We start from the raw sequence: 24850 nt of genomic DNA on the forward strand, positions 1-24850 counted from the left end.
TATTATAACCCTTACAATATGGATCAATTCAGGAATAGCTTGTCATTAAGATAGTGACTGGCCTCTACAACAATCATCGGTGCTTCCTTTCAACTTGGATTTCTTCTTCTACTTTTGTAATTTAAGAATTGGGATTTGAACTTCAGAGTGATTGAATCATAGCCAAAGAAGCCTTTGACTGCCCTGTTCAAGTCAGGCAGATATGATTTAAACATGATTTGCTTTTGGTAAAGCTGAGTTAGCTGGTTCAGCTTTGCTTCCCTTGTAGCTTTCCTTTACTCTTCTCAATGAGTCTATCTTAAGTCCTATTATTGCTTTTACCAAGTGGTCAATTAATTTCTGTAAATGTTAACTGCTAATTAACTTGTGCAATGCTGATGGGATCTTGGAGATGTTGGAGATACTTAAAGTTGAAAAAGCCAGAAATATTGAGTCAGGGAGTTAAGCTACAATAGTATAATTTTAAGTTATAAAGTTGTTACTTTAGGGCAGATATCTTTTGCCCACTATTCCTACGTGCAGGGCCTACCTTTTTCTTATGGACATATTAGTATTCTTAGATAAAAAGAATTATACAGAAAAACTATTTTTGATCTTTGACTTAGAGACAAAGAGACTCAAATCCTGTGATATAACAGTTGGCTAATGCCCTCCATTACAGTTGATGGGGAGACTCAAAAGCAAACTTGAACTCAATACATTTCTTTTTTAAAGACATTACCCAATGCTGTACCATGAGATGGCTTATCCCAATCTACGTCAAAGATATATGAAGAAAATATGTTGCTATGTTAATGTAGCTTTATTACAAGCCACCTGATCTACACTTTGGGTCAGATGGCAGGCCAGAGCCTTTCCTACAACATTCTGGATCAGCCATGCTCATACTCTGAATGCTTCAGACATGAGGCTCATCCAACACTAAGCATAACTTGCTATCAAGCTATAAACTTAGAAATCTTGGGAATAATTGTTTCTGAAAGCTTTTTCCTCTTTTCTTTCATAATTAACATGGAATTTTAGAGCTAGGATGATATTAGAAATAATTTCCCCAGTCCTCCCATGAAGATTCTGAGGTTCACATAGAGCAGGGCATCTACCCACATTCCTGTCGGGAGTGAATTCAGCACAGCCCATTTCTGTGTCCCTCTCCTGCTCACAGGCTTTCCATGGTTTGTTTGTTTGTTTGTCTTCAAAATGAAGGTGGTAACTCCCTTGAATAATCTGGCTCTACCTTCCTACCCCCTGGTACTAAGGATAAACATAAATATCCTATGTGGGAAACTTTTTAGAATAGAATTAGAGAAGTCAGTTAGGTGGCATTTTCAATAATCTAGGAATGAAAAAGTGACTTTGGACCAAAGTTGAAGCAGTGAGATGTAGAAAAATGGGCAGACTTGAGATCTGTTTTAATGAGCAAAGGAAAAGGACTTTCTGACAGATCTTATATGGGGATGGATAAAAGGAAAGAATTAAGATGATGCCTAAGCTCCTGGCTTGGGAAACTGAGGGTAAAGAAGACAACGGATGGGCAGGAAAGTGTATTTGGGTGGTTGTTGAACAATGTTAACAGTCTGCTTTACAGTTGGTATGGCATATGTGGGAGGAGGAACGACTATTGCCCCTTCTCTGGATTCCATAAATCGAGATTTCCCACAACTTCTCCAGCATATGCACCCAACCTATGGAGGCAGGATAAGGAATCTGATTTGGAGACTAGGAAGACTAACTGGGCATGCATAGACCAGTTGTTTCCTCCCTTCCTCTTCAGGCATCAGGCTGCACGTGAGAAGCATGCCTTCTGCTCTGTTCCTCTATGCTGTTTCAAAGGGACAGGCCACTCATGTGGAAAAGATTGTGGGCATCCTGCATTGTCTGTACCTGGGAGGGTAGGTCCAACCATTTCTGGAGTTGAGTATTATGAATACCTATAAACATAAACCCAAACTATAAAATCTGTTGCAGAAGTTATAAACGTGATAATTGATGTCCCATATGCATTACTCTTTCCTCTTATTTCTCATTTTAGTCAGTCCAGGACTGGAAAGAGACAAGCTGTGTATTGAACCCTCTTAAAGCTCCAGAGTGAAGGGGTCAGTGGGAAGAACACAGAATCCTAATTCTGGCACCTAAAGCTCTGTGGTCAAGGACTTCTCAGTGCTTGTTTCCTGATCTATAAAAGGGAGAGGGTAACATTCACTGCAACTTTCTCACCAAGTTATTATGAAGAACACATGAGATAATCTTGTATAAGAGCCAGGCTCAAAGTAATATATTGGAAAAATATTGGAAGCATTACTTTTAGTTCCAGATGTACTGACTAAGGAATTTATAGATGGAATTTCTGCAGAGAACATTGAAAATGAGCAAACTGGTATTTCTATTGTAATAATTATTATTATCATGATTATATTACAATACATGTCTCCTTAGGCCAATGGTGTTTTATCAAAATGACAGCCCTACAAGAAAAGAAAGGGGAAAAAAAAGTAGTCTATGCTCATTTTTTCAAGGTCTCCAATTTCAAATATTGAAAAACAGGCCTATTATTTAGCATTGTACATTTATAGAGAATTTGAGAGTCAGAAACACATTCTGAATGAATGGATCACTTTATCAAGAGAGGCAAAAAATATCTTTACAGATCTAGGGATTATATTCTGGTAAAACAATGAAGAAAGATGCAGGTGTTAAGGTTTTGTGTAGCTTTCAGTCAAGAGAAAATGTGAGCTCTCAGAAACACAGCTACACAGTTTTTAAAAAGTTTGGTGGACTTTCCCTTTGATGCTTTGCCACAGAAGAGCAGCAGCAAGTCCTGTGGAAGAATTTTACAAGTGAATAAGCCAACTTTTGCAGCCTCTGTACTTTGGGGGAGAAGAAATAAAATAACAGAGGTGATTAAATCCCACGTGCTTCCCGGTAGAAACAAGAAGATGGAAAATATTTCTTTTCTGTGTACAAAAGGGGGAAAAAAAGAGCCCTGCAGGGACATTCACCATCAGGAACTTTAGGTTAACACAGACAAGACTTCAAACAATCAATGAGCCTGAGAATTGTTAGCATGGTAACTTCTGTGTTGCTGTTGCTAAGAGTTCCTGGTGAATACCAGAATAAGAGATATACCAAAAAGAATATTTATCATTGTTCTCATTTTAATAAAAGGCTGGATGTTGGATATCAAGTGTTTAAATGCCAATTTCCCTGTCACTTGTTCTACTTACAATGCATTTGAAGGGCAAGGTCCTTTTTATATTGCAAAGCATTGACCCACACGAAATAAATTACAAACAACAGCCACATTGGGTAAGAGTTTAAAAGGTAATTAAAATCTGTGTATTTAAAAAGGAAAACAAATATTTCATGTATCTGATTTTAAAATTGAAAAGAAAGATCACAGCCCATAGTGAAGTAAAAAAGAATTTTAGCTGTTTTCTAAGGGAGACCTATTTAAATTTTTGTATTTTAAAATTAAAAACTGGGAACCACACTTATTTTCACACTATACCAGTTTTGGATTAAGATCAATAAGATTAGAATCTTTACTTAGTATATACTAAATTGATTTTTTTTTTTTTACAGGCAGAGTGGACAGAGAGAGAGAGAGAGAGAGAGAGAGAGAGAAAGGTCTTCCTTTGCCATTGGTTCACCCTCCAATGGCCGCCGTGACTGGCACGCTGCGGCCAGCACACCATGCTGATCCGAAGCCAGGAGCCAGGTGCTTCTCCTGGTCTCCCATGCGGGTGCAGGGCCCAAACACTTGGGCCATCCTCCACTGCACTCCGGGGCAAAAGCAGAGAGCTGGACTGGAAGAGGGGCAACCGGGACAGAATCCGGCGCCCCAACCGGGACTAGAACCCCGTGTGCCAGCGCCACAGGCGGAGGATTAGCCTATTGAGCCACGGTGCCGGCCTAAATTGATCTTCTGTATACAAAGATAATTGAAAATGAATCTTGATGTGAATGGGATGGGAGAGGGAGTGGGAGATGGGATGGTGTGGGTGGGAGGGAGGTTATGGGAGAAAAAAGCGCTATAATCCAAAAGTTGTACTTTGGAAATTTATATTCATTAAATAAAATTTTTAAAAAAAAAAAAAGGTCAATAAGATTAGGGAGGGAAAGAACAGGCTGAGATAAGAGAGTGAAGAAAAAGATAGGCAAGATAAGGATGGAAGATGGAAAAAGGATGGGAAGGGAGCAGGGGAGGAGAGAAAGGAGAAGCTGGCAATGGGGAAGCCATTACCTTCAAAGGATCCACAGGTGTGGGATATCAGTAGAGGAAATGGAAAGGACAAGACAAAGAAACAGGGGCCGACGCTGTGGCGCAGCGGGTTAAAGTCCTGGTCTGAGCGTGGGCATCCCATGTGGGCGCTGGTTCTGGTCCCGGCTGCTCCTCTTCTGATCCAGTTCTCCGTTATGGCCTGGGAGGGCAGTGGAGGGTGGCCCAAGTCCTTGGGCCCCTGCACCCAGGTGGCGGACCCAGAGGAGGCTCCTGGCTTCGGATCGGCTCAGCTGTGGCCGTCGCAGCCATCTCAGGAGTGAACCAGTGCATGGAAGACCCCTCTCTGTAACTCTTCCAAATAAAATAAATCTTTTTCTTTATTTAGTAAATATAAATTTCCAAAGTACAGTTTATGGATTACATTGGCTTCCCCCTCCATAATTTCTCTCCCACTCGCACCCCTCCCATCTCCCACTCCCTCTCCCATTCCATTCACATCAAGATTCATTTTCAATTCTCTTTATATACAAAAGATCGATTCAGTATATATTAAGTAAAGATTTCATCAGTTTGCACCCACACAGAAACACAAAGTGTAAAAATACTGTTTCAGTACTAGTTATAGCATTACTTCACATTGGACAACACATTAAAATAAATCTTAAAAGAAAAAAAAAGACAAAGAAATAGAAAGAGGAGAGGAGATGTAGGAAGACAAAGGGAAAAAGGAGAAGTTGAGGAGCCAGCGATTCAGAGGATTATGAATACGTTAGATGAGTGTGTTTGTGGACACTATATTGTTCCTTTGAGCTTGGGAGCATTCACTGCTGTAATGACTGTTTTTGGAAATGTCATTTATCTCTTAACAAAACCGGTCAAAGATGACTTTAGAATTGTATACTTTTCACAGGATTAAATGTGTTCTAGGGTGAGAGTAGGTAATCCAAACAAAAATATCTCAAGTCCAAAGAAAAAAAATTGGAGGATGCTTCCTGGAAACAAGTACAGACTGGAGAAACCAAAGTACTTTTGGTGCTCTGGAGGGAAGACGAAGTGGCGGTGGCAGCAGGGCATTTGCCATCATTAAAGGCTTGACGCTGGGCTCTCTGTACACCTTCATTAGGTTTAAGCCACCATCCCTACATCAGAGGTTTCCTAGTCTGGCCTATGATACTCTCCAAGTGGATCACTTTGCCTTGTCCAAAATATATCATCATTTAAATAAATACATGAAAGCAGAGAACATCTACTTTGTTCCAAAACTGCCATTTTTAGCTGCATCATCACTATTTTTACCAAAGCGCCAGTCCAGTCATATTTAAGATATAGTTGCTCTCTTTCTCCCTTGCATTCATTCTCCCAACCTTGCTAATTCCTCTTGTCCACTTGCAGTAGATGAATTTCTTGGTTCCTTGCATCTTCATCTCTCTAACAGTCACAGTCTAAACCACCATACCTGTGAGCATGACCATCTGACCTAGGAACCCACCTTACCTATATGTTTGAGAAAACGAGAGGATCCTTGGTATAAAAGTGACCTAGATTAGCATGATTATCTGAATCCCTGGGCCACTCACCTTGTAACCGAGTAATGGTACCCAGGCCTCTTGCCCTTGTAATGGAATCCTCAATTACATTCCTTTCCCCATTTATTTGTATAACATATTTATTGAATACCCACCTATGTTAGGTGCCGCCGTGCATGGGGAGTGCTATAAAGCTAAGAAAGTCATAGCATTCACCCATAAGGAGCTCACGGTTTAACATAGAGAAAGGTGAGGCAAATTTTAAATGATCAAAAATGAAAAAAGTAACAAAAGTCATACAGGAAAAGTACTATGAGAGTAAGTGGGGAAGAAAAGAATGAACTTCCATGGGGAATTTTCCATTCTTAGGTTAAAGTTGAAATGGAGGCCCCATCCCAGGCTGGCTTTACGGATCTGTGTTCAGTGCTGCTACACAGCATCCCATGATGGAAAGGAAATCCTTTTCCCCTCTAAAGTGTAATGTTCTACAGCCATTGTCTTGAAGTTTCAATATTTTTATTTTTGAATTTCTGTTTTATACCCAAAGTCTGATGGAGCATGCTACGAGGTCTCACACAGTCCAGCCTCCTGAGGGGTTCCCTGTCTCAACCTGATGATCCTTGCCTCGTTGTACTCAGAACTACAACAGATCTAGGTTGATAGGAGGGTCTGTGTTCTACTGTTGCCCTCCATCCCCATTAGAGGCTTGGGTAAGGGTAGAAGGAGGATCAGTGGCTCTTCAATGTCTCAGGGTAGAACAAGGCCCTGGCTGTCCCCACCCCAGGCTTGTAGCATCTTGGCATGTTTAATAAGAAGCTCTGCAAGGACCTCTTGCCTACCACAATCCAGGTAACAAGCTAGTTCTAGCATAAAGGGTGCAATTCTTTGGGATTACCCATGTATCATAGGTTAGTGGGGAGGGGCAGCCTTGGAGAAAGGAGACTGGTTCCTTGTCCTGCATTTTCATTTATCCCTAGGTACTGTGAATTATGTAGTCAGGTCCACTCTCCTGCCTTACAACCCTGAGATGCTGAGCTTAGAGGCAACAGTCTTTTTAGCAACTTCCTACCTCCAGAGTCTTATTCTCCAGGGTCCTATTCTCCAACCCATTATCAGCAAAGGGAAACAAAACACCAAGAATCCTCTCCTTGTGCCTTTCTGACCCATTTTCCTAAGCCCAGTTGAATTTCCTGCCCAGATGTTGTTGCAGGCAATTAATCATACACATGAACATGGACCTGTGAACCATGAGGGCCTGCGCAAGAAGACAGCTCACTGCTTGTAGACCTTGGACTTCTAGCAGGATTTAGTAACCGGATGTAGCTGGGTTTTACTGGTGCCAGGGTAAAGCTACATTTGCCAGCCTCAGTGGCATTAGGTTTGGCCACTTGCTGGAGTTCCAGAGTCTAGATAGACAATGAAATGTGAGCAGGAAAGGATGTGTGCCACCCTGACCAATGAACGTCCAACTTCTCTCTTTTCTTCCCTCATCTGCTGCAGGCAACCTTGGTAGCGCAGTGCAGACTCAGCAGGGGAAAACTCCCCCTGGAGGATCATCCAGGAAAAGTCACACTGAGCTCCACAAGCCTGGGAACTGGACTTCTCTTGTGTCACTGATGTAGGCAAGCATACAGGATAAAATTGATCAGGTTTGTGAGCTGGAAGACCACGCCTTCACCACACCTCTGTGTGACTTCATGCCACCCTGTGTGACCCACTGGCCAATCAGGTTAATTAACCACTCCCCTTTGGAAGTGAATTAAAAGCCTGGGACACAGTGTGCCCTGCCTTTTTAACCCATTGGCCCTTTCACTTTCTGGCCTTTTGCCAGTGTGGGCCTCTGTGGCCCTGCATCTTTAGGCTGCGTGGCCTCTGGACCACCCACCCCAAGAATCCACACAGGCTTATAAATAAGCACACCGTGATATTGTATGGCACCCCATATTCTGATTTCATCACCACTGTGTGCCATGGTGTTTGGAGGTGTATCTGCAAGAGCAACTACAGTTTTCTTAACTGTTCATTAATAGATAATTAGAAATAGATATTTGGAAATACATAAAAGAAAACACAAAGAAGAGAAAAATCACTCTTAGGCCTTCACTCTACAATGACTCCTATTAATGTTTTTGGCAGTGTCAGCGGCTTCTCATACTTAATTTCATTTCATTCTGACAACAACCTTTTAGGGTCCATATCATGATCCCCATCTTAAGACTGCAGAAACTAACAACTGGAGAGGTAAAGTGGGACACAGCTCTTGGTCAGGAGGACTGAGAATCAAATCCAGTCTGATTCTGAGACTAGTGCATGCAATCAATTGCCTCATGCTTTTGTTGTGTTGGTTGTTATTGTTTAGAAAACAGAGATTCTACTATTTTCTAATATGCTTTGTTCATCTACAAGTATTCTGTGAGCAATTTCCCCCGATTAGATATTCCATTTATGATGTATCATAATCTATTTACTCAATCCTCTAGTTGGATGTTTAGGTTAATAATTTTACACTATTGTAAATATACTACAGTGAGTATCCATCTAGACAAATCTTTACAGACAACCATAAAAATTCCCTTGGAATAATCTGGAATTCTTACATCAGAACTTATGAATATTCATAAGGCAGTACATGATTATTGCCAAATTGTCCAACATCAGTGGTTCCCAAAAAGAGTTGGGGCAATTTTGCTCCTACGGCACATTTAACAATGTCTGGAGATTTTTCTTCTTATTTGTCACAGTTGGGTAAGCATCTAGTTGGCAGAAGCCAGAGATTAAACACTCTATAACACACAGGACAGCTTCCTACTGACAATAAAGAATTATCTGGCCCAAAATGTCAACAGTGCCACTGCTGAAAAACCCTAACTTATACAAAGGTCCATTAGTTAGTGGTCAGCCTTGAGACAAATTAAAGGATATTATAAAGGTTCTTCCATTTACTCAAATATAATTTACTAAGCACCTATTGTATACCAGATACTGTGGTAAATGTTAAGTTGACATTCAAGGAGGGAGATCAGATAACAGGGAAGACTAAAGAGAAGATGAGACCTGGTAGTAAATTTAGGCTCCCCTTGCTAATGAGTAAGTATATCTGTTTTATTTTATACCTTGACATCTTTCCATATAATTTTGCATTAAATTCTTTCCATGGGGGCCAACACTATGGCATAGTAGGTAAATCCACCGTCTGCTTCACCAGTGCAATATGGGTGCCTGTTCAAGTCCTGGCTACTCAACTTCTAATCCAGATCCCTGCTAATGTGTCTAGGAAAGCAATGAAACATGGCCCAAGTGCGTGGGCCCTTGCCACCCTCATGGGACACCCATTAGAGGCTCCTGGCTCCTGGCTTCAGCCTGACCTAGCCCCAGCCATTGCAGCCATTTGGAGAGTGAACCAGCAGATGGTCGATCTCTCTTTCTCTCTCTCTGTGCCTCTCTCTCTTTCTCTGTGACTCTGCCTTTCAAGTAAATAAATAAATCTTGAAAAAAATAAAATTCTTCCCATGTAATTCTGCATCAAATTATATAGCCTCATAAGACTGCAAAAGAAATGATTAATATTACTGAGGCTATATTGCCACATATATGAACACTTGATCCTGATTCTTGAAAGGCTGTTTTTAAGAACAGAATTAGTTATTTATTCAACAGAAACACAAGGTCTTACATATAAAACATTCTTATAATGACAGTGGCTCCTTTTTGTCCCCATTGACTTTTTGTTCTCTAATTTAACATACAAGATAATCTCAATTTGGTCAATTCAGAGGTGAAAAAATATTTTCTTGCTCTTTAAATTTTAAATTAGTAGGCACTCCCTGAGTGCCAGTACCTTTCTGTCTGTTCACAGCATGCATGGATAAATAGGAGAGACCAAATCAGAAGACATTCCTCTTGTTAAAAATGGGAGGCAGGGGCTAGCGGGGTGCAGTAGTAGATAAAGCTGACGCCTGTGACACTGGAACCTGTATAAGGCACCATTTCATGTCCCTGCTGCTTCACTTCCAATCCAGCTCCCTGTTAATGGCCTGGGAAAGCAGCAGAAATGGCCCAAGTGCTAGGGCCATTCTCACCTACATGGGAGAGGCAGATAAACCTCCTGGCTCCTGGCTTGGGCCAGACCCAGCCCTGACCATGTAGTTTTCAGGGGAGTGAACCAGTGGATGGAAGCTCTCTCTTTGTCTCTCTCTCTCTCTCTCTCTCTCTCTCTCTCTCTCTCTCTTTATCTCTGACTTTCAAATAGATAAATCAATATTTAAAAATAAAATAAAATGATATAACGAAGAAAGGCAAAAGAGAGGGAGGGAGATGCCCCAGCTTTCTGCTGTGTGCTCTGTCTCCTCTCTCGAGACCCTGAGTTCCTCTCCCTGCTTGGTTAATGCCCGGCACACTCACTGCCACTGGCCCCTCTCCTCTTTGCTTCTCTACACAATAATCTCAGTGTTATAATAAAAAGGAGATGTTCTGGCTGGCCTGGGCTTTCAAGGGCAGTGCTAAAAGAAGAGGAAGTACAGGAAGAATCTGACCCTAGGCTCATATACCTGAACACAGAAAATTAAACTCCTAACAACTGCACAGAGTATACACCTCTCACTGAATGGTCCTCTAGACACGAAAGCAGGAAGAAGAGACTAACAGGGAAATGTGGGTTCTTCACAGACGTGGCTGTTAGAGAGAAGGGATCATAGCTTCACTTTTCCAGAGAACCTGATGCAGGAAAAAATAAACATCTCAAATGGTTTCCTTAGCAACTCTGGGATAATCTTTCCCACAGTGTCCCAAGCCTACAGTTCTTAATTCCATTACAGCCGTTATTAAACTTTAAATATGTAATCATGCACATTAAGTTGCCAAATATCCATAAAAACTGTTAGCTCATTAAACTGTGCACAGCCATTTAAATGAAAAAGGAGTACCATCTAATTTTTTTAATTGAGAAAAGCAAAGGTTAAGACATTCTGGTAATCTAATGAAGTAGTACAGACAGCATAAATAGAAAAAGGAGAATATGTAATATTGAAAGTAACACCATTTCTGAACAGAAAAACATAGAGAAATCTGTCTTTTATTTAATCGTCAACACATTTAAAATTAAAAAAAAGTCACAGATTTCACCTAGCCTAGTAAGTCTTCAAAATGTTCATACAAAATACATCCCATAAGGCCGGCACCATGGCTCACTTGGCTAATCCTCCACCTGCGGCGCCAGCATCCCATATGGATGCCAGGTTCTAGTCCCAGTTACTCCTCTTCCAGTCCAGCTCTCTGCTGTGGCCCAGGAGAGCAGTGGAGGATGGCCCAGGTGCTTGGACCCTGCACCTGCAAGGGAAGCCAGGAGGAAGCACCTGGCTCCTGGCTTCGGATCAGTGTAGTTCCAGCCATAGCGGCCATTTGAGGGGTGAACCAATGGAAGGAAGACCTTTCTCTCTGTCTCTCTCTCTCTCTCACTGTCTAACTCTATCTGTCAAATAAATAAAAAAAAATTTTTTTTTTAAAATACATCCCATAAAAGAACCATGCATAGATTTCAAATTAATTTTTGCACCAAAATAAACTTAAATTTAATTCCATTTTCCACTAACTTGAAGTACCCTCAAATATTATTAGGTCTTGATAAGGACTGAGATTTAGTTTTCCTCCACAATTTAATGTCAGCTGCCAGAATTTATTTAGTTTACAAGTGCTTGATCCAAATACTTTTATCTTAAAAACAAATCCTTAAAATGCTAACAATAAAACTATAAATGGTCAATCTGGAAATTTCATTTGGGGATTTACAGTACAGAAAGCCAGTATATATCTTTGGAATTATACATTATACCAGAAAAATAACCATATTGAAGACTTTTTATAAAACATACTTTTATAACATACTATGCTTGTCGAATGCAGGATATATGTTATGATCAGTGAATTATTTTTTCTTTTAAAGATTTATTTATTTATTTATTTGAAAGTTAGAGTTACACAGAGAGAGAAGGAGAGGAAAAGAGAGATATCTTCTATCTGCTTGTTCACTCCCCAATTGGCCGCAACACCCAGAGCTTCGCCAATCTGAAGCCAGGAGCCAGGAGCTTCTTCCAGGTCTCAGTTATGGGTGCAGGGGCCCAGAGACTTGGGCCATCTTCTGCCACCTTCTCAGGCCACAGCAGAGAGCTGGATGGAAAGTGGAGCAGCCAGGACTTGAACCAGCGCCCATATGGGATGCTGGCACTGCAGGCAGTGACCCCAACCCCTGCGGCACAGTGACGGCCCCATTTAAGCATTTTATTGCGGACAGCATTGTAGCACAACAGGACATGGACACCAATTTGAGTCACGGCTGTTCTACTTCTGATCCAACTCCCTGTTAATGCACCAAAGCATCAGAAGATCCCCAAATACTTGGTCCTCTGCCACTCACTGTAGGAGACCCAGATGCATTTCCAGACTCCTAGCTTTGGCCTGGCATAGGCGTGTGCATTTGCAGCCATTTGGGGAGTAAACCAGCAGCCAGAATATCTCTTTCTCTCTATAAATCACCCTTTCAAGCAAATAAACAAGACTTTTTAAAAAATAAAGCATTTGATTATTTTATGTTTTAAAAGAATTACTGCCTGTGTATATGAGGCATTATGTTAAAATATTCTCAAGATTTATTTCGATAAGGTACTCTAAGATAGCAAACATGGACATGATTACTATAATAAAGTAAGTTTATACTCACAGTCACTAAAAACAGGAGGCACAGCCCACAGGGCCACATGAGAAGGACCAAAGTCAGTTGGGAGGAGAAGTGAAGAGGGCAGAGCATGGCTGCATGCCTTTATTGAGGTTCTCAAAAGAAGGAATGAGTGAGGCAAGGTAGGCACACTGAGTGAATTTAGGATTAGCTGGTTTAAATAACTTCAGTGGGCTTTGGGCTATAGAGAGAGTCCAGAGTTGTCTGATATCTGACCCTGTGGTGACTTAGAGCAGGGGGAATATGGCTGGGAATCTGAGAGCTGGATAAAGGAGACAACTGCAGATGTGGGTTCTGGGTTGGTTGGTTTGTATGTCAAAGATGTCCTGATAGTTGAGTTTTCTCAAATCTAATAATGAGCTAGCACTTGGAAGGGCTGTCTCTTTGGTGTCTAGGCTCCAAATGTCAGAACATCAATAATACAGAAAATAAGAAAAACTAATCGATATGGGTACTATCACATTTTGATAAAACGTCTCCTCTTATGTGCAAGGTCCTTTCCAGAGCCAGCCCCTATGCATTCATTTATTTATTTATTTATTTATTTATTTTTGACAGGCAGAGTGGATAGTGAGAGAGAGAGAGAGAGACAAAGAAAGGTCTTCCTTTTTGCGGTTGGTTCACCCTCCAATGGCCACCATGGCTGGCGCGCTGCGGCTGGCACGCTGCGGCTGGCGCACCGTGCTGACCCGAAGCCAGGAGCCAGGTGCTTCTCCTGGTCTCCCATGCGGGTGCAGGGCCCAAGCACTTGGGCCATCCTCCACTGCACTCCCAGGCCACAGCAGAGAGCTGGCCTGGAAGAGGGGCAACCGGGACAGAATCCGGCGCCCCAACCGGGACTAGAACCTGGTGTGCCGGCGCCGCAGGCGGAGGATTAGCCTATTGAGCTGCGGCGCCAGCTGCCCCTATGCATTTTAAAATATTAATAAAGCCTTATTTTTATTACAGAATATTTTTGAAAAACTTTTCCATTATCTCACGAGAATGTTATGATTACAATCAATTATTAGATCCTTAGAACATACTATTTGGTAGACATGTCCTGACATATTATTATCTGTATATTATAGCTGAATAAAACTAAGGCAGAACTGGAAATAGAATCCAAGATTCTTGTTTCTAAGTCTAAAGTACATTCTATTATTTGTGATATCATTTATAGTTGAACAACGTGTTTAGTAACCTAAGAATTTAATTCTCAAAGAAATGAGTTTAATCAGGTTATGCAAGAGAAAGATTCCATAAACTAAGCCGAAGTCTTCTCTTCCCTGTAGGAATGTTTGGTACAGGTTAGCTCCTATGAGTTTCTTTGGGAATATAGGATATAAAAAAAATAATAACACAATTTCCTGCAGAGAATAAGGCAATAAAGTATAATTTCTGAACTCATTTCAAATGGATTTTGATCACCAAGCTCTCTGCAGTGGTGAAATTTAGTGTTCAATTCAAAGGAGGCTATTCCTACTTGACTTGGTTTCTACACACACATCCCTGGAAAGTAAATTAATATGAGGATAACTCAAAAAAGTTCATGGGAAATGGAATTAAAAGATAATCTTAGAGTAGGTCTTTAGCCTAGTGGTTATGACACATTCCACGTCAGAGTGCCTGGGTTCAATTCCTGGCCCTGGCTCCTGACTACAGCTTCCTTCTAGCACAGACCCTGGGAAGTGGCACTGATGGCTGAACTTACTGAACACTTGCCACTTGCCTGGGAGACTAAGAATGGGTTCCCAGCTCCAGGTTTTAGCTGCCTCAATCCCAGCCATTGAGGGCATTTGGAGAGTGAACCAGTGGTTGGAAGTACACTCATTCTTTGTCTTTCTCCCCCTCTCTCTATTTCTCTCCCTCCCTCCCTCCTGCCATTCCTCCCTTCATCTCAAATAAATAAATAAATGTTTTTAAAAGAAGAGCTTATTTTGGTGCAAAAATATTTTGAATCCATGTATAGATTTTTTAAAATATGCATTTTTCACAAATGTTTTTAAGTACCCTCATATACACATTTCACTCTCCAAAGGCACTTGCCACTTTTTGTCGCCCTGTTGTATACCAGGGGGCTTGACTACTGGGAAGTGCTGCACCAGGGTTACCCTTGTCCTCTTGGCCTCCATGTGGATTTAGTCAATAAATGGTACTGGCAGAAGATGGAGGATGTGAGGAGGATAAGGTGCCCCTGGCTCCTTCTCCAGATCCTATTTTGCCCCTGGCTGAGTTCCTCTCCCCAGGCCACAGCTCCAGCCTGGTGGCCCCTTCTCTCCCACAGCTGTAGCTCTCTCTCAGGGTTCCAATGGTTGTGTTCCCCTCCAGATGTACAGGTGGTAGATAGTTCAGGAGTTGGGAAAATGAGAAGGTATGGTAACCACTTTAATTTACCAGTGATAACTACAAGGAACAGAAGAAAAAGAGACACTCTCACTTGGATGAGCCATGGACATCTAATAACTACATATTGGGAAAGGCAGGTAATAAATGCAACCATCCTAGAAGTTTAAATTTTTATGAGACTTTTTGAGAATATGTGAAACATAAGATTGTAATCAATAAACCTGAAAGTACAATGTTCTTGAAAAGTAAATAGTTACATGGTTGTTCAGTACAATCTCCCACGTCTAATAGGATTCGCAAAGAAAAAAAATCCCAATATCTATAAGACCTTGTGCTGCAAGGAGTGTTTTACCTTCAAGTAGATGTACTAATTGAGGTAATCATGAGAAAATTAACAAAATCAGCTAGCCAGTCATTATCTGTCCTCCAACCTTCCAAGAAGTTGGCAGTGGGCAGTCGCTAGTTGTTAGTATCTGTTTAGTGTGGATATGCTCTCTTTGTAACAAAGTCTCCATATGGAATGAAATACAAAGAAAAAAAATAACAAGAGAGGGGAGTGGTGGAACAATTAATGTGATTGGATTGATATAGATAAGCAATTCATATAATTCACCAGTTATCTGGGCTTCATAAACCTTATGTTTAAGAAAAGTCTTGAAGACAAGGTTCAGAGAGTTACAAGTTGTGTTCAGGGGATGAATTTCCTGATTGAGCTATCCATATTGCCTAAAAGGCTGAACTTTCTACTTGGAGACACATGAACTGTCCAATATAAGGGTGGCATCAGTGATAATACTCAGCTGAAATAGAAAAACCTCGTATTAGGCCCTATACACTCCACTGAAGTGATGTGAAATGAAGTTATGATTTTGATCTCCAAAAGTTCATAGTTTAGAAATAATTTAGGACAAGTATTCAAATAATTGTAATACTTAGAAAATAGAAGTACTTTAAAGCATTATGGAAATTCAAACTAGGGACAGATCATGTTCATTTTGAGGGAGATAGTGTGGGATTAGCAAATTCCAAAAACAAGGGCTTTGGAGAGACAATATTAAGGTTGGCCAAGAAAAGGAGACAGCAAAGGGGCAGATAAGAGTTGCATACAAGAGTTAACAGGAGAGGCCACACTGGGACTGACTGTGCACGAAAGTTCTGCAATTCACATATCTCAGTTTGAACCCCAGCTCCTTCACTTACTGAGTCACTTTAAGCAAATTACTTAATCGCTCCAAGCCTCAGTTTCCCCCTCTATAAAATGGAAATGGTAATACCTAACTCAGAGGATTGTTGAGAGGATTAAAAGAAACAATGTTTACTAATAATTCCTGGCTTATAGTTAGTACTCCATAAAATGACTTATTGTTAATTAACAGTGGAATTTCCCTCTACCTACTCTCTATATGTTTTTTAAAAACTGACACCATAAACAGGGATCCCATAGGTTTCCCCATTTTTTCATTCATGTGAAAAAGATTTCTTGTGCTAAATTTGAAACAGTTTAAAGCTATATTTCATGATAAGAAATAAAATTTATCAATAACATATAAAACCACTGTTCAGTTGAAACCAATCCATTAATAAGAAACCTTTGGAATTATAGTAAATGCACATTTGTATGTCAAGATATTATTTTTACTATTTTGATCCTTAAAATAAATTTAGCCTCAATGCTCATAGATGATGAGGAACCAAGGCTTCTAAAATATTAGAAAACACCCTACTCTTTTAAGATTACAATGTCTTCTTTATTATTCAAATCCAACTATCCAAAACAATGTGGTTATACTGCAAAATATTACCCTTAAAATAAGTGTCTACGGTAGCAAGTAGTGTACCTCCAGGACCTTGTTGACTGTCCTATAAAACAGCTCAAAGCTATTTCAGAGGAAAGCTTCATAGGGCTCCTCAATACTATATTAAACATAAAACACTAGCTTCCAAAAGAAAAAACAGCCTTGTAAATAAACAGGTGACCCAAACCTCAAGAACCAAAACAAACTGGTCAGATTAGTAAACATTTAGCTTATGGGTTGGGGAAAAATTAAGTTAACCTTGGATTACCTCTCTGTGATTCTGTAGGAACTGTACTTTTCTGTAATCCATCCTCATGTACAAAGCAGCAAATACAGTTTGTCATTGTGTTTATCATGGTCATGTGTCTGTCAGGAAGAGGGGATGAAACAGCATATGTTTCCTGCTTCAAGCACAAAATCAATTCTGATTCTGGGCTGCTGAATTTGTTCATGGACTGGGGGAACATTTAAAACACTAAGTGTACAAACCTTAAATAAGATGTCACCAAACTATTTTATAATCATAGTGTTGGATCAAGATATGTCTTTTCAAGTAAATCTCAGTGACTTGGTCATAGGACCAACTAACCCATGTCCTGTCTGGCTCATCAGGGGCTGTAGCACTAGAAATTAACTCCTTCTGTTGTTATCTCAACAGAGATTATTCTAACATGAAATTCAATGAAAATGAATAATTAAATATCATTACTCATAGTGTTAGTTTATATATGATAACTATATATTTCGGTACAGCACAAAATATTCTTAATGCATAATTTTTTGCTTTGTTTTCTATCTCCTCTCAAGGACAGCAATCAGTTTTCCTTCTTAGATCACAAGAAAGCAGAGCAAGAGTTGAATGAGTAAAGTCAAAGACAGAGTAATCCTGGTGGAGAGGATGCAAAGCACATCCAGGCATTGAAAGTGGCACATAATTTAATTAGGATGCAGCTGAGGCCACACTGAAAGGCTGTAGCAGAAACTCAACTACAATGAAATTGAATTTCTCCACCTTAGACTCAATCTGTTTCATAATCAGGACCAGATTCATGAGTTTGTGACCAGTATAGCTGCACAGGTCTTCCCTCTGTGTGAGGTTTAATACTGGGCTATGTGAAAATCTTAATTTTATTTGAATGTATGCTTTGTATGTGCAGTTCAATGGGGCAATGGTGTATGAAACTGGAGATGGACTGCTGGTTCACACACAGATTACACTCTCACTGCCTGTCCTGGACTGGTTCTTGGCCACCTGATCCCTGCTCCTGCTGTCCTAGACTTTGTCCGGACTTCCTGCCCCTAAAAGCAGCAAGTAGGTCACATCAGTCAGGGGAGAGGCCCACACTCCATGGCAATCCTAGATGGGGTCTAGCAGGGAACAAGAAGAGTCAGGTACATGCCCCATATCAACTCAGAGATGAGCAAGGCTATGTTTGTCCCAACCCAGAGTTGGAAGCACCATGGCACACCCAGTAGGCAACTCAGTGGGGAGTCCTGGTCCACCCCCAAAATTGATACCGAGTACTTTGTAATCCTCTAGGATTTACTATAAGGAAGCTGCTGAAAGTTGGGGTACAGAATCCTGGGAAGCGGAAATTGACTTCCGCACTCCCATCTTTGGCCCCACTTTATCATATTTTGCACAGGACTCTACCAATTATGTAGCTGGCCCTACTTGGAATCTTTCCACCTAACACTGCTTCTCTCCTTGGTTTTTTTTGTTTGTTTGTTTGTTTGTTTTGTTTGACTGGCAGAGTGGACAGTGAGAGAGAGACAGAGAGAAAGGTCTTCCTTTTCCGTTGGTTCACCCCCTAATGGCCGCTACGGCCGGCGCACTGAGGCTGGCGCACAGCGCTGATCCGAAGCCAGGAGCCAAATGCTTCTCCTGGTCTCCCATGCGGATGCAGGGCCCAAGGACTTGGGCCATCCTCCACTGCACTCCTGGGCCACAGCAGAGACCTGGACTGGAAGAGGGGCAACCAGGATAGAATCCGGCGCCCCGACCGGGACTAGAACCCGGAGTGCCAGCGCCGCAGGCGGAGGATTAGCCTATTGAGCCACAGCGCCGGCCCTCTCCCTGTTTTTGATACCCTTCTTTATATCTTTATATATATTACACATAATATATATTATTTCTTTATATCTTTATATATATTAAAGTCATCACTGACCTTCCTCACTCCTAGTCCAAATCCACACCTGCAGGACATCCCCCATGTGTTTCCTGTTGCCCATTCTCACTGATCCCACTTTAGTTCAGTTGTTCACCACGCTTTCACCAGACTATCATTATTGACTCCTAATGATTTTCACAGTTCTAAGACTCTCTCTGTTCAATTCATTCAGTCACTGCCACCAGGTTATCCAAAACACCATTGTATCATGCTAAGTTGTTTTGAAGTGTTCCTGTGGCTTACTGCTAGTGAAATTCTAAGTCTAATCAGGCATTTAAGATCCTTCCTTCTTCGGCCCTCACCTGATTTTTGCATTTTTTTTTTTTTTTTGGCATGCTTTAACCAAATAAAAACACGCACTGTTTCCTATGCACATTTTGTACTTGCCTATCACTGTGGCTCTGCAGAAGCCATTTTTCTGTATCTGGATCACTTCCCCTACACCATGACCATCTTCACCTGGGAAATCTGACCATGTTTCTAGTTTAGTATCTCCTCCATTAAGTCTTTATGTAATTATGTAATTTACTTTTTGTAATTTATGAAATACAGCTTGGTATGAGTTTGTGTATAGTACATGGGCCTGTCCTATAGTCACTTGGGGCACAAGAAGTATGTCCTCTAACCTTTGTACAACTACAGGCTCTCTACCCAGGGCCTTTGGTATATGGACTTTCAATGTCTGTTTGTTGGAACTAATGGATAAATGGATCTGTTGTGTAAACAGATCAGATCTGAAAGCCTGGCACACCTGCAACCTTTCTGCGTCACCCCCTCTCCTCTTCTCACTCCTAACAAAACATCCTGCTGCTTTTCAGGCCCAAACCCATCAAACACCTGTGTCATCATTAACAACACTAACATCAAATTCATCACTTTTTATTAATGTTTAAAGTGCTATATTCTGAATGCTTAGAATAATCTCAAAGAGAACACCTGTTACTTAAGTGCTCTTAGTTTCAACCTCTTTAGGGCAATTTTTTCATTACTATATTAAAGAAAACTGTTTAATAACTTATAACTTTCAGGGGAAAAAAGATAAATTGCAGGCACTATGATCCATAGTGGATACCCAAAATGAATGTGTTTTTTTTTCCATTTGCAATTCTTTCTTCCTAATTTCAAGCCTTATTTTTTAGTAATAATTGAGGAAAGTGATACAAAATAATAAAATTAATTTATGAGTTTTTGCTGCAAAAATGTCTATCTAACCTTAATATTTTATTAAATATTCTACCCTGGTGGCCAGCATTGTGGCACAGCAGTTTAAGACACAGCTTGCTATGCTGGCATCCCATATGGTATCCTATATCAGAGTGCCAGTTCCAGTCCTGGCTGTTGTACCTCCAATCTGCTAATGCACCTTGGAAGACAGAAGATGATCCAAGTATTTGGGTCTCTGCTACCTGAATGGGAGAGCCAGATGGACTTTCTGGCTCCTGGCTTTGGCCATTTGTGGAGTAAACCAGCAGATGAAATCTATCTCTTGTGCGTGTGCTCTCTCGCTCGCTCGCTCTCTCTCTCCCTCTCTCTCTCTCTCCGCCCCTCCCTCTACTGCCTTTCAAATAATTAAAGGAAAAAGTCACCTGTCATCAAAATGTCATAGTGTCTCCATTGCCTTTCTCTTGCCCATGTTATGAACCCCTAAGGATTAGGAGCGATAATCTAATTATTGAGTGATTGGATTTAGGAACTCTGTGATAGGGGCTGTATCTCATAGAATGAAGTACACTAGCTGAATCTAAGCAAGAAACACTATGGGACTACAGTAATTAATAAACAATCAGGAAGGATGGTTGTGTATGTATGTATGAACTTCAAGATGTTTACATATATAACAAGAATGAAAACAACATCATGGTAAAAGAATATGGATTTGGCAGGCTGTCATTAAAAGAAATCTGTAACAATAGGAATAGAAAAAGATGAGGTAACAGTAGAACTGAAAAAAATCATTCAAAGTTATTGCAATTCAATAAAAAAAATCTTACCTGAGTTGCTAAGAGGAACAAAGTGTAGAACTTTTTATAGGCTGGGATATAGTCAGATGTTAACCACATTTAGGGGAGTTTTAAGAGAGAGTGGAAGAATAGATATTTCTACCTTCTGTGAATGTAAAGCCAGTCCTAAAATACTTAATCTAAGGGCAGAACACTAGGTTAGGAAATATTAGACGTCAAAATGTGCTGAGTGTCCATTTGAGTCCCAGATACAGGAAAAAAAAATTGAAAAAGAGATAAAGACTACTTGCAAACCAGATATCATCTTTTTATCATAAACTGTTATCATTTCCTGTGTAACTGCAATGTTCCAGGTCCTATTTTAGTCCTTCCTTTTATTTTCATGATAATAATCTTTGCCAAGTAGGAATTATTATTCCCATTTTGCAGACAAGGAAATTGAGATGCAGAGATTATGAAATTCTCCCAAGATCACACTAATGGTAACTGTAGTGCACTGTAATAAAGGGGAAAACGTAGTTTTTGTAAAAGAGGGAAAATGCATAAGAAAAACAAAGAAAAACACACAGTTTACAGAATGCATAGTAGAAACCCAATGGAGAAAGCAAAAATAAACTTCCTAAACATTTAGAAATGAAAGCAAGTTGAAACAAGACCTCAGATTCCCAAGCCATATAGCATCCTTCCCCTACTTGCCTTCTGCCAGCAGCACAGTCTTATTTACAGCCATCATTGCTACCCTGAGCAAAACAGGAAAAGAAAACCTCCTTTCTCAACAGCAGTTTCCAACTATAAAAAGAGAACTTCGCTCTACTCCTTCTGCAAAGTAAGGATAGAACCCACAGGAAGCAGCAGCTGCTGAAAACCTGATTTTCCATGCCCATAATACAACTATAGCCACAATTCTAAGCAGCAGAGAGACAAATTAACTGCTGAGGAGGCCAAGAATTATGCTCTAGAAGAAATGGCAGTATATGAACAGTATTAAATAAAAGTCAGGAACTGGGAGAGAACAGTAAGAAATCAAAGTTAAAGAAATGGGAAAAAATCAATTGGGGAGGAGTACAAAAAGTAAAGGCAATAAATTGAAAAGCCTGCAATACTGATACTTAATAGCAAGTATCATCCAACTGGGAAAGGACTTTCTTATCCTCAGCACAAGATAAGAATGTGGCAATAACAGGAAAGGAAATAGTTTGTGATTTTTTCACCAATTTTTTTACAGATTTTGCAACTTATCAATTATTAAATGGTTTTATTTTTTCCATAGCTTTCTAACATTGTAGAGAAATAAATACTTGTTGAAAATCTTCAATTAGTTGCTTGACCTAAACCTATCAAGTTCCTTAAGAAAGATGTAATGAATTATGTGCCTGATCAGAAAGAAAAGTTTGGTTAAAATGCTCATTCTGCAGGCAGCTATTGATATTAGAGAGTAGTGTTGACAGGCACCTGACAAAAATTTGAAATGTGCTTTTAGTGAAAGCTAGTCGATGTTCTGTATAAAGCTGCCAACTTTCAGATGAAATGAAGAAAAGTTTGCATTTAGCCCTTCCCATCACTTCTGCTATTCTGATGAACAGCAGCCGAACTCTAAAGAAACGTGTAGCTCTGTGAGACAACTAGATGTATTCATCCAATGGCTGCAAAATGTTCACCACCAAGGACAAGAAATTTCAATTCCAAAAAATTGAGAAGTATCATAGAAGGTAACATCCAGTGTTATCATGTTCAATGAAGATACTGAAGAAATAAGAATCGACTGGCTTTCAGTTCCAGCATCTAATATCAAGTTCAAGTCACTGTGAAATTGGAAGGTTCAGAAAAAACAGATAACAACATGTTGGGTTTCCCTTTCCATTTGCATGTTTACCCTGCTGATGGCCCTTGGAGCTGCTATGAAATGAACAATAATTTTTGTTTTAGTTTGTTTCACAAACTAAAAATCTGCTTTCTCAGTCCTGTCAAAGGCTGACTACTGATAATACTACATTCAAACCTAAAGACAACTAGCCCCTGTAGTCTCTATACTCAACAAAAACAGTTAAAATAGATGCTGAGAAGGCAAAGATGGTCAGAGGGACCATTATTTTATTCCCCACTTTCCTCTTTTCTTCCTCTTCTTTTCTACCTTGGAACTCATGCAAACTCAAGCTACAACAGGGAATAGGAAAGTAGTTAGGCATTCCGTGTCCCTTTCCAACCTTAAATTAGAGACTGAAAATGCATTGTGATCCCCAAATACTATCACCAATACCAAAATACCCATTTCCTTCAGACTAACACTGCAATTCTGAAATAGACATCTCCCCCTTCTCCACCAACAAGTCACAAATGCATTCTAAACCCATACACTGATATTCTTAAGGATAAAGTATCTTGACAGGAACATGTGGTATTGAGTGACATATGAATTTCCCATAAGCCACTATGTGTTAGGAAAGGCCATTACATCAAAGATGAGTCAGTAATGTTCTAACTAGTCTAAATTCAAGAAGGTATTTAAATAACACGACCGTAAAACTAATTTAATCTAATCTAGTCTAAGCTAATGTGCTTCTGGTTGCCAAAGGGTAACTCAACGTTTGGTTCCCAAGCCAGTGGGGCTCAGGGAGGAGAGGACAATGCAAAGTCCTACCTGGTAGGCATCAGGAATGTTGACCGTTTCTCCATGCTCCCCGACATAGCCAATGATGCCTTTGCCCCAGGGGACCTGCACCTCATTTGAGTTCTCTGTGCTGCTGCAGGGCAGCAATGGAGTTCCTGCATGCACATCAAAGAATTTGGAGACTAGGCTCTTCTTGCCAGCAGCTGCCCCTTCCACCAGGAAGAGAGAGCAACGGTCCGCGTCCACCATGAGGCAGACAAAGATGAGGATCTTGTAGCTTAGGCTGGTAAGGTCAAGGTCATTGGAGATGTCCTTGACCAGTTCCAGGAAGAACTGACGCTCATTATGCTTTTTGAGATGGCACTTGTAGTCGATGGCTGTTGGGGGGTACTGAGGCAGATTCACCCTTGATTCCAGCAGGGCACTGAGAATGTGGGCTGTAGTGGGAGGCAGAGAGCTGGCCTTCCGGAGTAGTGCCCTCCGCCGGACACTGCTCAGGGGTTCCTGGGCCCGGGAGGTCACCTGCTCATCGTAGGTCCTGTTCACATGGATGGCCTTGGAACGGGCAAAACTCTTCCTTAGCTCTTTCTGAGAAGCTCTCCGCTGCAGGCTCCCATCGACTCGGCTGCCGCTAGCCCAGCTCGGACTCAGGGGAACCCCACCACCATCCCCACCACCAGAAGTGGGCTGGCTGCTGGCAGAGCCACAGGGTCCAGGGCCACCACCAACACCGCTGCCACCCCTGCCACCGCCGTGAACTGTGCTGCTGGTGCCGGCTGGAGGCGGCCTTGGGCCTAATGCCTCCTGACACTGACTGTGCCTCTGCAGCCACTTCTCCACCATCTCCTGCTTCCCCTTCCGCATCAAGTAATCTTCAAACAACTCTGGGTGCCTGTCCAGGAAAGTTTCCACCTCCCCAAAGTCCAGGTGGGCCGCTGTCATGGTGCCAGGCACAGCCTTCCTTGTGTCTCTACACTTGGACCAAAGGCCTCTAGCTGTCCTTGCACATGTTTTCCCCACAATATTCCCTGCGCCGTGCCACCTCCCCTGCCAGCCGGCGACTACTGCGAGTAGCGGAATCTCAGCTGAGTGCTGCCCCTTCCTTCTTTGCCTCAGAGTGGCTGGCACCACCCCACCCGGTCCTGCTTCTCCGGCTCTGCACAGGTGCCCAGCACCGAGCCGCTGCCGCCCACCGCTCCTGCTCCGGAAGCCTGGAGCGATCGCTGCTCTAAGCCGCCGCCGCTGCCGCCGCCTCCGCTGCCGCTGCTGTCACCGGATGAGTGGACCACTGTGCTGGGAGGTAAGGCAGGACACGCCCCTGAGTGAGGCAGGGAGTCTGGAGGGCGGAGAGGGGGAGGAGGCAGCCGCAGACGCCGGGCCAGCCAGAGTCCACGGCCCGGGACGTCAGAGGGGTTCCTGGAAGTCTCTGGACCTCCGGGATGGACGCCTGGGAACACTGCTGACTCCTGATTGGAACGCGATGAGAAGGGGAGCGCACCTTGTTCCTTCTC

The 24850-nt window shown here is 41.5% G+C and overlaps 1 protein-coding gene across 1 annotated transcript in view; it reads right to left on the minus strand.

The window, feature by feature from the left end:
- Positions 1 to 24281, minus strand: part of PDE11A (phosphodiesterase 11A) — a 448382-nt gene extending 424101 nt beyond the window's left edge. Inside the window, exon 1 of the mRNA XM_062196428.1 lies at positions 23370 to 24281. Coding sequence (XP_062052412.1) covers positions 23370 to 24281 — 912 coding nt within the window. The remainder of the gene's footprint in view (positions 1 to 23369) is intronic.
- Between the last annotated feature and the right edge of the window lie 569 nt (positions 24282 to 24850).

The sequence above is a fragment of the Lepus europaeus genome, chromosome 1 (assembly GCF_033115175.1).
Source record: "Lepus europaeus isolate LE1 chromosome 1, mLepTim1.pri, whole genome shotgun sequence".
Classification (NCBI taxonomy): Eukaryota; Metazoa; Chordata; class Mammalia; order Lagomorpha; family Leporidae; genus Lepus; species Lepus europaeus.